The 14,039-nt window shown below is 41.5% G+C and overlaps 1 protein-coding gene across 1 annotated transcript in view; it reads right to left on the bottom strand.

Annotated features, from left to right (window-relative positions):
- The window catches only part of grm5b (glutamate receptor, metabotropic 5b), a 618,812-nt gene extending 612,845 nt beyond the window's left edge, over positions 1-5,967 (bottom strand). Inside the window, exon 1 of the mRNA XM_078544826.1 lies at positions 5,289-5,967. Within this exon, the coding sequence (XP_078400952.1) occupies positions 5,289-5,967 (679 nt within the window). The remainder of the gene's footprint in view (positions 1-5,288) is intronic.
- Between the last annotated feature and the right edge of the window lie 8,072 nt (positions 5,968-14,039).

The following is a 14,039-nucleotide window of genomic DNA, read 5'->3' on the forward strand; positions in this document are numbered from 1 at the left end:
AGTTTTAGTTATGAGGAAAGATTGGATAGACTGGGGTTATTTCCCCTGGAGCAGAGGAAATTGAGTGGGGACATGATTGAGGTGTATAAAATTATGAGGGGTATAGATAGGATAGACAGGAAGGAACTTTTCCCCTTGGTGGAGGGATCAATAACCATGGGGCATATATTTAAGGTAAGGTGCAGGAGATTTAGAGGAGAGGTGAGGAAGAATCTTTTCACCCAGACTGTGGTGGGAACCTGGAACTCACTGCCTGAAAGGGTGGTAGAGGCAGAAACACTCATAACATTTAAGAAGTATTTGGATGTGCACTTGCAATGCCATGGCATACAAGGCCATGGGCCTAGTGCTGGAAAATGGGATTAGAATAGTTAGGTACTTGTTTGACTGGCACAGACTTGATGGGCCAAAGGGCCTTTTTCTGTGCTGTAGACCTCTATGACTCTATGACTCAATAGCACTGATAGAAAGAATCTGTGTGGCTAATTTCAAATTATAAAGCACCTCCAAGCAATTCCGAACACTTCAGGGAGACTGACGCAAGTTGGTCAGATATGATGCATGGACTTGAAAACTGGGGAGCCGCAGAATGTGATGGCCCATTTGTTTTTGCAGCTAAGAAAACTCTTTGGGCAGAATTTTACATTCAGCGTTCAGGCCGCGCCCAACATGTGGAATGTAATATGATGCGCGATGATGTCGGGCGTGCGTCCCAACGTCATTGCGCTGTCTCGCGATATTTCGTTTGGCAGGCACGCGCCAGAGTCAGCTGCGTGCCTGCTGATAATTGAAAGGCCTATTAAGGCCATTAACAAACTAATTAACTTCAAATTTACGCTGCCCATCCAACCTAACGGTTGGCGGGCAGGCGAAAAGACCAAGCGGCCTTTAGATTTTCTAGGAAACCTCATCCACGAGCGGGATGAGGTTTCCTCAAGCTACTACAAACTAAATAAAAGCTTTTTTTTGACATTATCAAATGATGCACTTGGGCAGGACAAACAAATGTTTCATTGAATTTTTAATGTGTTTAATAATTATTTTTTAAAGCACTTCAATCTCCCTGAGGCAGCTTCATGCCTCAGGGAGGTTGAAGCACTCATGCAAAAGAGTGCTGGACCAGACCCTCCCCGGGCCCGCACAGGTCACTACTGCTCATGATGCACGTTAGACGGGCCTTAATTGGCCCACCCGCATAAAAGCACGATGCAGAGCAGATTGCGGGCAGCAGTCGGCTCTGTGACCGCCCCTGCCTGCTCTCGCTGAGCCCGCCCGACCAAATTTAAAATCCTGGTCCATGGCCTGAATCTTACGCTCCCCTGCTCACGGGTTTTTAGGTGGGGGTAGAGAACCTTGAAATTGAAAGAACGGGATTTCCTCCGGATCCCCGCCCACTCCGATCACACAGCGATTTTACGCTGGGACGAGCAAGGCCTCGGATGGGAAGCCTGCCCTTGCCCCAACTGAGGCCGTTAAGTGGCCAATTAGGTCGTTTCTTACCCAGCTTCAATCTTTAGGCTGGCGGGAGGTTTAACTTTGTGTGGGGGAAGCCCAAAAATCAACAGACTTAGATCTCAGTCGAGAAGCGGTGCGGTGTGGGGAGGGGGCACCTCCATCAGAAGGTTGGGCCCCCGCCCCCCCACCCCCGAGGACAGGTGGCCTCCAGATCTCCCTCCCACCCCGGCTCTCCCCTGAGACCCCAGTGACCCCTTTCACAACTCCCCAGGCCTTCCTTACCCCCTCTACCCTGGGACCCTTTAAACTTATCCGTGCCTCCGGTGCCGGAATTAGCCTAAGACATTCTCATGTAATTCCTCTTCAGTCCACTGCAGCTCTTGTCACTGTAGGGACTGGAGGGCTGCTGGCCAATTAGGTTGGCTGGCAGCTCTCTAAGGCGGTACTTCACCCTGAATGAAGGGCAGAAGTCCCGCCTGCAGCCAGTTAATGCTCACTTGAGTATAAAATGGCTGCAGGGCACTCGGAATCAGCCGGGATGTGTTCCCCGCCGACTCCTCGGGTGATGAGAAGCGAGATCCCGCAATCCAAAAAATTCAGGCCTAAATCTCTCTGGGAGTTGATTTCTGATAAAGCACCTGGTTTCCATTAAATTGTCATGTGATCAAAGTGCCTGGGAGATAGACAATGGGGAAAAAAGGCCAACCAGAAGCCAATTGTAGGGGTGAATAAATTGTGGGAGCGGCTCTGTTTCAAGCAGGTTTTTTTGTGTTTAGCGAAATCTGGCTGCAGAGCAAGAAGCATCACTTTCAGGCAAAGTTCATTTGAAATTCTGTGTGCTTGCTAAAAAGGTTTAAAACCCTTGTTAACTGAAGGACTCCTAACAGTGAGTTGAACTTCTAGGGATAGACATGCTCAAAAGAGAAAGAGAGAGAAATTTAGATACAAGACTCCAGAGTGAAAGAATATTAGAATCAGGAGAGTTCTGGCCCGAGATGGCTATGCTTAAGATGCTAGTGGCACCTGTGTTGAATGAGGAGCCTACAACCATGGGACAGTTGGAGGAGATTTGATGGGACAACCTTGCCAGAAGTAAGCAGAAGGCCCAAGAAATCTCAGCCCTCATATTGAAACAGTACTCAGACCAATCTTCCAAGTTTTGATAAATATCCGACTTGAGTTTAGGGTTGTAAGTCAAATGGGTGTAGAAGGAAATTTGAGTTAAGAAGTTCAGTTTAGAGAATAAGTAATTGTCCATTGTACTATTAATATCTAACTGACTATTTAAGATAGAATGTAGTTATTAGTATTCATGTTCTTTGATTATTGTGTAGTAAAACCCTTTTGATTTAAACTGTGAACCTTGTGGTTTCATTCTTTTAGTAAATACCTTGGTTTTTATATTCTAAAAATAAATAAATAAACAAACTTCTTACTGGGGTCTCTACCGAGACCATAATGAGGGAAACACATAGATTCCACTATCCCCTTGAAAATTCCAGATGTATTAACATTAGATTATATAACTTTAAAGTTTGAAATGATTTGCATTAAGTTTAGACCTTAGTTTAAGTCCCCTGTCCCTCTCCCTTTAATGAAGCAGGGAAATACATAGAAATCAGGTGTAGAAAGTTTGATGTGATCTTTATAAGGTTCTGCTACATTTGATTTTGACAAGCAAGAAAATCTGAAGGAGAAGAGATAGTGAGGATGCAAGAGTGATACCTTTAGTCTGTCGTCTCAAAATCACTATTACCTTTCTTAACATGCCATGTTTAATGCAATCAAATGACATTTCCCTGTCTGCCATTTTAACATAAGTTTTAACCCATTTATTTTAAATTGGTTAACACTTTAGCTTAGATTGTTGATGGAGGACTGTCTTACAAACATGTTAGATTTTTCAAAGTTAACATCTCCAAACTCTGGGCTTGTGTGACCAAAATTCCATTAGATGTTGCCAAAATAGTCATTGAATTCTCAGGACTGAATCTTACCAGGGCAAGAATGCCTTCTGAATGGGTTGTTTGTGCCAGTTGAGTTATAGGCCACCTGTGTACTTTTAAAGGTCCTACAAATGATTAATCAAATAAACATCTGTAATTACCTTCCAAATAGCATGTATGCTAGGCCCTGTCATAAGAATAGTGAAAGCTTGTCAATGTCATGATGAATAACTTTGCCCAAGGCAGTAAGAATTTAAGTAATCATAGTACTTCATTCTGTACATCAGTATAGTGGAGGCTGTTTATACATAACTCATACGGTAGAAGCCTGCTAAACATTTTCCTATTTGTTTACAATGAATGTGAATACAATGATGCTGTTTCTCAAAAAAGATACCTACATCATTAGAGTGCAGCTCTACACACCAATCTTGCCTTGTTAAATGCTTAAATAACAGATCAGTTGTAAAACTCAACATTCTTTACCTGCACATAAAGTGACTTTAAAACAGAAATGTTTGTCAAAGTTGTCCTCCAGGCTCAGAACCACAATCAGCTCTGATGAAGGGACATGCCTAAAATGTTAACTTGTCACTTCTCTCCACAGATGCTGTGCCTGAATTGCTAAGTGTTTCCAACATTTGCTGTTTCTGTTTCAGGACCACAATCATTGTGCAAAGTAGACAATTGATTTTGGGCCCATTCACAATCTGAAGATGCAGTAAATACAGCAAATTATTGCCATCAAATGGCTTTTGGATTACTTTTTTATCTATTTGAAGGATATAGCAATTTCAAATTTAGCTGCTTAATATAACAAAATTTAAACTTGCTGATTTCTCTCTTTCATCAACGTCAATCTGCCTTGTCATCTGGTAAAGCTCCTAATAAATAAAATTTAGTTGCAATAAATTCAATTTCACTGTAAAGTGGTTTGCTATATGATTAGCGTATCAATCACAAGGCATTTGCAGTTCAGTTGCATTCTGGATGAGAAGTGCGCTAATGTAGAAATAGTTCAAAAACTCTTTATTACCTTTTTCCTTCTTTGAATTTCAAATGTTAAAACTTCAAGTTTGGGATTTTCTAATCAGTCCTTCCTGATTTAATTTTGCTTCTCATTTTGCTGGTGTCCTGTACTATTGGCCTCAGTTCTTTCAAATTGGTTTTATAATGTTAAAAAATCCTATCATTTTAGCCATAATTATTATACACTAGCTGTGGGATCCTTGTGGTACAAAATTATAATGGAACCCAGCCATCATTACAAAGGTCATAGTCTTAATACTTGCAGGTTCACTTCTAAACACCATTTTACAGCTCACACTGTTAGCAAACTAGAATCTACTGTGAGAAGAGTAGATTCTTGTCTACTCAATATTGCAGCACTGAAGCACAATTCCAGACAAAGTTCCTATGATAGACAAACTACCCAAAGTAATGTGAACATCGAATTTAAACTAAAACTAATTTTCAAACGTATTTCTTGCATGTCACAAAAATGTGTTGAGTTCAAGAAGCTGAAATGCTTTGAGCATATGTTAAAGAGGATATATAATTTTATTTTCAATAGTTCTAAATATTTTCTATTTAAGAACCAAAAACTTAATGGAAAGCATAAGTAATTAGATGTTCAATACTGTAAGTGCTTTCCGTTAAAACAAATTAAATGAACAGTGCAAAGATTCAAAGTGAAAAAAGCTATTTTACACACATTATTTTTGCGTTTGCACATTGAGGATTATTAAGCAGGCAGACACTGTGGTAACCTTTTGGTAGCGATGCCGGGGTTTTAATGGATAATTTAAGCCTACTTAGTCATTGAAATGTTCAAGGCAGATTAACTAAAGACTGAACAAATTATTTCGGAAAAAAATAGCTAAATACCTTCAGTGTGTATAGCGGAGATGTAGGTCCAGTTGTATCTCTTCACAATGTCAACCATGGCACGGGCTTGACGAGCATCAGATGACACCACCCTTACAAAATATTTAAACAATGTTTTATCACTTAAGTCCATGCTTGTGGCAGAATATGCAATCTGAGGTATGTTGAAGAGTTGTAGCAGGTTCTGCACTTGAATGGCCACAGAGCTGGAACCAGGCCCGATAACCCCAACGATTGGTTTTTTGGCTCTGAACGGCACGGTAGTTCCATCAACACAGCGCACTATTCCTTCTTCCTCCTCATTGGAGATCAGGGAGTCTCTTATAAACTCGATGCTTTGCTCAAGAGCCACAGCGGAGTGCCAGCAAGAGTCCCTAATTTCACATCCTAACGTTATGTTTGGTAACAACATTTGGTCTGCATTGATGCGTTCGAGTGTGTGGAGCATGGCTTCAACCCTCTGGATGCCATATTGCTCCCTTATGGCGCCGCATTTCCTCTCGTGGACCTTGTCGGCAGGTGGCTGGTGGTGGATTGAGAACAGTGCCCCAATGATGATGTCTCCCGGCTGGTGAGCAACCACCCTTCGCTCACCCGACTGGGCAGAAGTGCTGAAGTGAAAGTTCCTGAAAACATCTCCCACTGTCCATATGACCATAAGCCACAGTAGGAAAGTCATCTTATACAAGTGTTCTTGAAGTTCAGGAAAGCATTGTGATGGAAGATTGAAACTATTTGGATCTTAAAGCAGGTGAGAAAATATTAACTAATGAACTGTATAGATAAATCAAGAACTTCCAAACTTCATCTTTCTCCAACACAAGTCATCATTTGTTGAGGGGTTCCACGGATGTCACGATCTCGAAGCCTATTATTATGAAAATAAAAACATTCAGAATATCACAGAGAATTGTCATCAGCTCCTGCCACACTTTCTTTCCCAATCCCAAAAAGCCACATTACCCGAAGAAAAATGCTGAATGTTTAATATCCACCATGCCTAAAGAGATTTTCTCTCGCCGAGCCTTGACAATAATTCATGTGGTTAATGCAATGGGTCCCGCCGCAGGACGGTAATTTCAAATTAATCCATATTATTTTGCAGTACAAGTAAGGGTTTGTATATTGAAAATCCATCTACATTCAGAACTCGTGTTTACCACTTTTGCTTCATTGGGTAGATCAAATGATCTGAATAAATGTTCTGTCGTGTCGCATGGAACAACCTCACATGAAAATCATCCCGAATCTGAAACGTTAATTCTTCCATTTATTTGTCCTTGGTTGTAACTGCCCATGAGTCAAATCACAATTCAAGTCCATCACAAAGCTGAAAGGATGGGCAAACCTTCATAAACCCAATCTCAAGAACAACATTGCGATACATAAAATAAACCATTGGCTTCATTTTTAGCCAATTCATTTAAGTTTTTGTGGCCTTTGATTAATATAATTTTGTGTTAATCTTTTGTTTTCGTTGTTGTTGACTCCTATAAATACACATCCGCTGCGATAAAAAAAATCACCGGGTATTTAAGAAGCAGATCTAAGTTTAACTCTGGGCATGGAGCAAAACCGTTCAAATCTATTCCGCTTTAGCACTTAATCCTGGTCTATGCACCGTGTCAGACCCACTATTGCTATTTTTTGTAACTCTGATCACATCGTATTTCACCAATGCTTTGGTTAAATACCGTATACATTGCAGACAGGGACGTCTTTCACATGCTAACACCTTCTCCAAAATAGATTCTCTTCCTTAAAAAAAACATGCCTTGACTCTACTCAAATGTTAGATTCGAACGCATAACGAATCATACATTAATATATTCATACCAGTTATATATTGTACATAACGTGTTCATTTATTGAAAGCGTTGCATAATTTTCATCCCAGTCCATGACTACCATGAGAGACAAGGTTCAAGTGTACTGATGAAGGAATGACTGTATGGTACCATTCTCGTGCTCTCGGTGAGTCTTCACACCATTTGCAACGTCTCACGGGTGACGGCAGATTGCCCGAGTGATCCATTGCCCCCTCATTTCAATAGAGAACAGAGATTGCCTCTTACTCCATCGTTCCATTTGACCTGCTGCTATTGTGATGTTCCGGTACTTATATTTATGCTCCGAGAGTCTCTGAAGACATTTTGCTGCTATTGTACAAAGACACGGTACCCCCACGCTAATATCTGAAGGTGTGCAGGGGTCCCTCTCGGTTTGTCTTTGACATGAATATCTCAATAGCCCTGTGCCCTGTGTCCTAAACCATCGCCCCAAACCTTCCGAATCTAAACCCAGAGGGACTACTCTCCCTGTCAGTCAGACGAAGAGACGGAGAGAGCTGCATTACATCTCACTCCTATACCTGTTCGTCTGCTTACTCCCAGACAGATAACCTACCTGCTGCGGTCTTTCAAATGTCGGCTTTCTTCCAATGAACATTTAGTTGTAAAATGCTCGGAGTTAGATATGTAACATTGGTATAATCTGAAGTGGGGTGAAAGGTGGATGGAGGGACGGGGGTGGGGTGGGGGTAAATTATTCCCGGAAGGTGTTGGATGTGTAGGGGCTAAAGAGGGGCAAATAACTGAATTAACATTCTCGTCGTCTCTGATTAAACGAGTTACATTTAAAATGACATCACTTGTACGATATAAAGCAGTTTAGTTTAAGCCAAACACACAATTTGATATTCTGCCATGTATGTGTGATTTCTCAGACATGAGGTCTGCTTAGTGTAAACCACACTGCGTTTTATATTTACCCAAAGGTTCTGTGTCCCGGCAGCCGGAATAGCCTGTGATGGCATCTCCTCATGTCTACCTATAGCGCTTCCGATAAGTAAGGATAGGAAAATACATTCTGGCGGTCGTTTTGCCCGCGGTTTACTCGCAGCTGGGAAGCTTTCTCTGTCGTATCTGGCGGTACTTGGTTAAAAAAAAACCCCACAAGCTGCTTGGCGGCGTGACTGATCTTTGAGGCAGTTGACATTCACAATGGGGTTAGAGAGGGCGCACAGCGCTCAATCTTAGCAGACACGTACCTTCTGGAGCAGAGGCGATTCAGAGCTGATCAGACCGCAAGTCACCATCGTGTCACGCTGTCGTCTAACTATCCGCACCTTGCCCCTTAATATCATCTTTGCAATCTTATGTACTGTCAATGGCATTAAAGGCAGGGGTTAAAATGTCTCCGCGTCACCCACGATACCTCTGACAGATTAGGTTTGGGAAATTGCAGGATGCGTCAAGGATCCGAATAATCCTGAATTTAACGAGTGGTTTCAAAAATCGCATCCAAACATCGTGTTTGTCATTTATCAAGTGAGATTGGCATTATGCATGCATGAAAAACAACTTCTGATTTAATTAGGTTTCCGTTTCAATGTAGATGAAAAGATGCGATTTGAATAAATCAACAGAAGAAGAAACTCGCGTTTATCTTTTTTTCTTTTATTATGAAAATTGTGCTGAAATTAAATACTGTTGTAATGATGTTGAGAACTGGGCCAATGTTAAACTTTGGGCGCCATCTACCGATGCCAATATGTATTTCAGCATCCAACGAAGGTAACTTAAAGGGTAAAGCATGGTTTAACTGTATAACGCATCTTCTCACTCCAGCTGACGGTCGGTTCAGCTCAATGACGTTGGACCGTGCTGATAGACATCCTAAATAACCTCTAAATATACAAATAGTCCGAATGAACTTCCAAATAATAACTATTTTAAAAATGTGGTTAACTGTTATAATAACAACCCTCTAATCTCGGCCCCCAACAAAGGCGCCAGCACCACATTACCAGCACCAAGATGCGGGGATCGTCCACAGGCACTTTATAATGCAAAGTGCGAAAATGAGGGCCTTTTGTATTAGTTCTTTAGGTTACCAAGATAAGGGACGTGTAGGATATTCATAAAACACAAAAAGTAATTACACGTTAGAATTATGATTGCTAAAATGTTTACTATATAGAAAACAGCTTGTCTATGATAGCAATGGCATGTGATTTGGCAGATTTACTAAACAGTTTACACTAACATCCCCTTTCTGTTTTAAAACTGAATCCATTTTCTGTTCTCTAAATAAATCCAATGGGCTTGTAACACACATAGTGCTATGCTCATCATACATCTCATTATTGGTTTGTGACAAGTGAACGCTTAATGCAGACCCACAGAATCCACTAGTTAATGTGAGGCTGTTGCATCTGTCACGTTGTAACCTACAGAACTAATTTCTCTCTCCGCCTGTGTGACCTTTAAGATATATTTCACAATATATCCAATTAAAGGCACAAGATAAGTAATTCTAGAGCGCTGAAATACCTCCTTACCTTGCTGATTTTGATTCTTTAGAACTCTTGCTATACCTAATTAAGATAATAACAACGTGTGATTAAAATGACATTGAAGTGCGGTTGATGCGCTAAGATTCTGTGTAATCTATTTACAGAGTCGGCAGCTGCAATTTCCTCGGTTCCCCCTCTGCAGAGACTTCACGAAGATTAGTCGAGAACATAGAGAATCCCAATGTCCCTGCTCCACGGTGCGTGTAAACGGGACAAATCGCTATCGACTAACTTTTTTTTGGTGTTTTAAAGTGTACAAGTCAATGTCTGGGACTCTGTTCAAAACGGGCCTTCTCGTAAGGAACAGACTTGATTCAAATTAATCTGACAAAAAAAAAACTTTTCGATTTTTACTGCAATTGGGATCTTCACAGAGTCAAAACAGCGGGGGGACACGCGCAGATTATACCCTGGATTCTAATGCTGACTTATTTGTTTCAGACAGAGTTTGATGCGATTCGTCTTGATTGATAAAACGATGTAATGATGCCGCCCAGAGATGTTTATCGATGTGCCCTACTGGACATTGTGAGTTATTCCAGTTGCGCCATAGACCCTAAGTCCGAATGTATAACTCTGATTTACAGAAGAAATCACTTCTACTTGTTTATTCATCTACTTCCATTAACGTGATATCCTTCCATTGGTATCGATCTGTTTATACCCTATGTGTTAAAAATGTCATGCTGACGTATAGGAATTACTTAACGAGCGCTCACATTAGAAAACTGAATCCCACATGATACCAATCTTTTTCGAATATTCGGCAGCACATCTGCCTGCAGGCTTACAACATATTCCCCTCGAGTTTAGAATATTTAGTAGATCTTAATTGTGAAATGACAGATATCTTTGCTTGTTAGTACTACTTTGTAAACAAATGCATTTGCTCTCATAACTTCTGGTTACAAACAGGCATTTATTAAAACATGATTTAATTATTTGATTTTTAGCATAATTAATAGCTGTGGTAAGCATTTTCCTTGGTGAAATTACTAACTATTCAGAACCTATCAAATTCTCTGGTTGGATGTCAGCCTTGGTAAAGAAATGCCATTTTATAAGTGTACAGAAACAAAACAAGAAACTTGTCTTCTTTGATTACTAAATGATCTGACTCTACCTCTTATTTAAATAGCAAGTAAATAGGTAAGAGTAAAAAATAGTCCAAGATTGCAAATGCTTAATTGTTGCTTAAGTTCTGGCTTCAATTTTCCATTTAATTACTGGTCATTATTCCTGTAACCTGCTGTGTGGAAATGTACAAATCAACAACCCTCACCCATTTCGTTACATGGGGCAAATGTAGCTGATGCTACAAAGTGCACAATACCCAGATGGGGGCGGACGTAGGCATATAAAATGCACACATACATACATAACAACAGGAATTTATGGAGTGCCTTTAACATACGAAACATCCTAAGGCACTTCACAGGAGAGTTATTAAACATCGGCCAACATAAGGAGTTATTAGGATAAATGACCAAACAGTTGGTCAAAGAGGTAGTTTTTAAGGAGTGTCATAAAGTGCAGGAGAAAGGTACAGGGGTGGAGAAGCTTAGGGTTCAGGCAGGCTGTACACCTGACATGGAAAGTAAATGTCAAGAGTATTGCAATTGTATTGATGGACTCAGCATGGAACATGCTGTGTGGATAAAAGTTGAATTCTACTGCACTTTCTGAAATATTAAATTTGAAATGTTCTGGAATGCACTTTGCAATGTTTTATGAATAAAGTATATTTTTGGGGCAGGGGGCGAGGGGTGGGAGCCGAAGGCATAGCCAATAATGACAGAGCAATTAAAACCTGAAAGGGCAGAAGGCTAGAAATTGGAGGAGCCCAGAGATCTTGTAGGCTTTTGGGGTAGAGGAGATTGCAGAGATAAGGAGCGGTGAGGCCATGGAAGGAATTGAAAACAAAGATGAGAATTTTTAAATTGAGATGCCAGTGCTAGCCGGTGAACACAGGTAGATGGATGCCTGGCACTTCATGTGAGTTAGAATGCAGGCACACGAGTTTTAGATAAGTTCAATTTTATGGCGGGTGAAAGATGAGTGGCCAGCCAGGGAAGCACTGGAATAGTCAAGAGGTAACAAAGGTATGGAGGAAATTTTTAGTTGAGGCAGGTTTGAAGATGCACAGTGTTATAGAGATGGAAGTAGGCTGCCTTGGCAATGGGTGGATATGTGTTTGGGAGCTCATCGGGGTCAAATAGGATTCTAAGGTTGCATACAGTATGGTTCAGCCTCCGGCATTTGCCAGGGAGAGGATTGGATTTGGTGAATAGGGAACACAGTTTGTAGTTGGGACCAAAGACAATGGGTTTGGTATTCCCAGTATTTAGTTGGAGGATTTTTTTACTGTCTGAACTGGATGTTGGAGAAGCAGAGTGACAGGCAGGTTTGGGTTTGAAATTTAATGGTGACATAGAGCTTGGGGTCGTCAATGTATCTGTGGAACCTTACGAGTTTTCCAGTGGTGTCTCTGAGGGACATCATGTAGATGAGAAATAGGAGTATGGAAAGGAAGATTCTTGGCAGATTCCAGAGGGAACAGAGCAGGAGCAGAAAGAGAAGCCATTGCAGATGATTCTCTGACTCTGACTGTATGGATAAGAATAGAACTCAGTGAGGGCAGCCTCACCCAGCTGGATGATGGAGTGGTCTTGGGAAAGCATAGTGTGATCAGCCATGTTGAAGTCTGCAGGCAGGTCAGGAAGCGAGTGGAGAGATAGTCAAGCATGGTCACAGACACATGGGATGTCATTTGTGACTTTGAAAAGGGCTGTTTCAGTGTTGTGACAGGATGGAAACCTGTTGGAAGGGGTTCAGACATGGAGTTGAGGGAAAGATGAGTACAGGTTGGGCAGATGACAACAGGTTTATATACACACATACATATGTACACATAAATACATACACACACATACACTAACCAGAAAGAGACATAAGACAAAAGGACAGATTACATAAACACTGGCAGACACGCAGAAGCAGACGATGCCTCTCTCACACAGATGCTCGGGCAGACACAGAGCAGACATGCACACACAGGCAAACACGGAGACATATAGAAACGGAAAGAAGCAGACATACGCAGCTACACCGAACCTGATTCATAGATAAAGATATTGTAATTCAGAGACAGGTATGCACACACGTATAGGCACAAGGAGGCCAAACGTAGTTAGGTACATACATACAGAGTGCTGGATGCACATAGGATGTGCGGACAAAGAGCGCAGACACGTCCCAGCGCGCAGTCTTGCACACAAATACGCATTCCCTCATTTTCGATTTAATTCATTAGAAATACAGTTATGTTCGAATGAAATAGGAGAGGTTTGCTGGGGGGAAAGAATGCTGCAGATGCTGGAAATCTGAACAAACGGAAAATGCTGGAACCCCTCAGCAGGTTAGACAGCATCTATGGAGAAAGGCGGGAAGTTACCGTTGCAGGTATCACTATATCTTTCTGTCTCCACAGATGCTGCCTGACCTGATGAACGTTTACAGCATTATCTGTGAGATTTTTTTAAAGTCTTGTGGAATCTCGGTTAAACGATGAACTGAATGCAGATTATAAACCACTAAAGATGGAGCTACAATGTGATGCTGCTTATCTCACTCTGTCCATGTTCCTAATACAAGGTGACCGTTCACTCCGATATCTTATGCTGTGCTTGGAGAGATAGCTTCTTCCAAGATGTTAGTGCGCTAGAATAGTATTGTTAGGAAGTCCGGTACTATCGCCAGGTCATCGCAGCGGATTCGGTATAAATGTTAGGAATGTCGAGACGAGAATATTCTTTGCAATATTGAAATACAAACTTTCATATCTGTAGGCATTAATTGCTTAGTTTAACTAACAAACCTATTGTTGCTATTGGTTCTGCGCTGAATGCCATTCTGTGGTAATAACCATATTCCTCCGTCGGATCGGGAACAGACGTCGGAGCCATTTAAACAAGCCCTTTAAATGGGGAGTGAGGCTGTGTGAACAAGCTGTCATCAATGAACGGCTACAATTCCGAATTTCCAAGCACTTTCTTCACGAGGTAATGGTCGCCGATGACAATTTCGTGCGATCATTGTGGAAATGTGTGTCACAAAGTGCCCTTCGAAAGCTGGTGACTGACAAGCTGCAGCGATTGAAACATGTACCCATGTACTGGAAGCAATGGGAAGCTGGGGAGCGGGACCATTGGGTGCGAGCTGTGATCTGCGGCGTGGAGATAATTTCTGAAAATGTCCATCCACCTGAGCTGACACTTCTCACCAGAGGTATGCACCTTACAAACTGGGCACAGACACCGGGGGTTGTCACACTGACTACAATATAACAGATTGCCGGTTTCATCTTGTAATTTCACAATGAATTTCATATTCTC

This window comes from Cetorhinus maximus, chromosome 7 (genome assembly GCF_964194155.1).
Source record: "Cetorhinus maximus chromosome 7, sCetMax3.hap1.1, whole genome shotgun sequence".
NCBI lineage: Eukaryota > Metazoa > Chordata > Chondrichthyes > Lamniformes > Cetorhinidae > Cetorhinus > Cetorhinus maximus.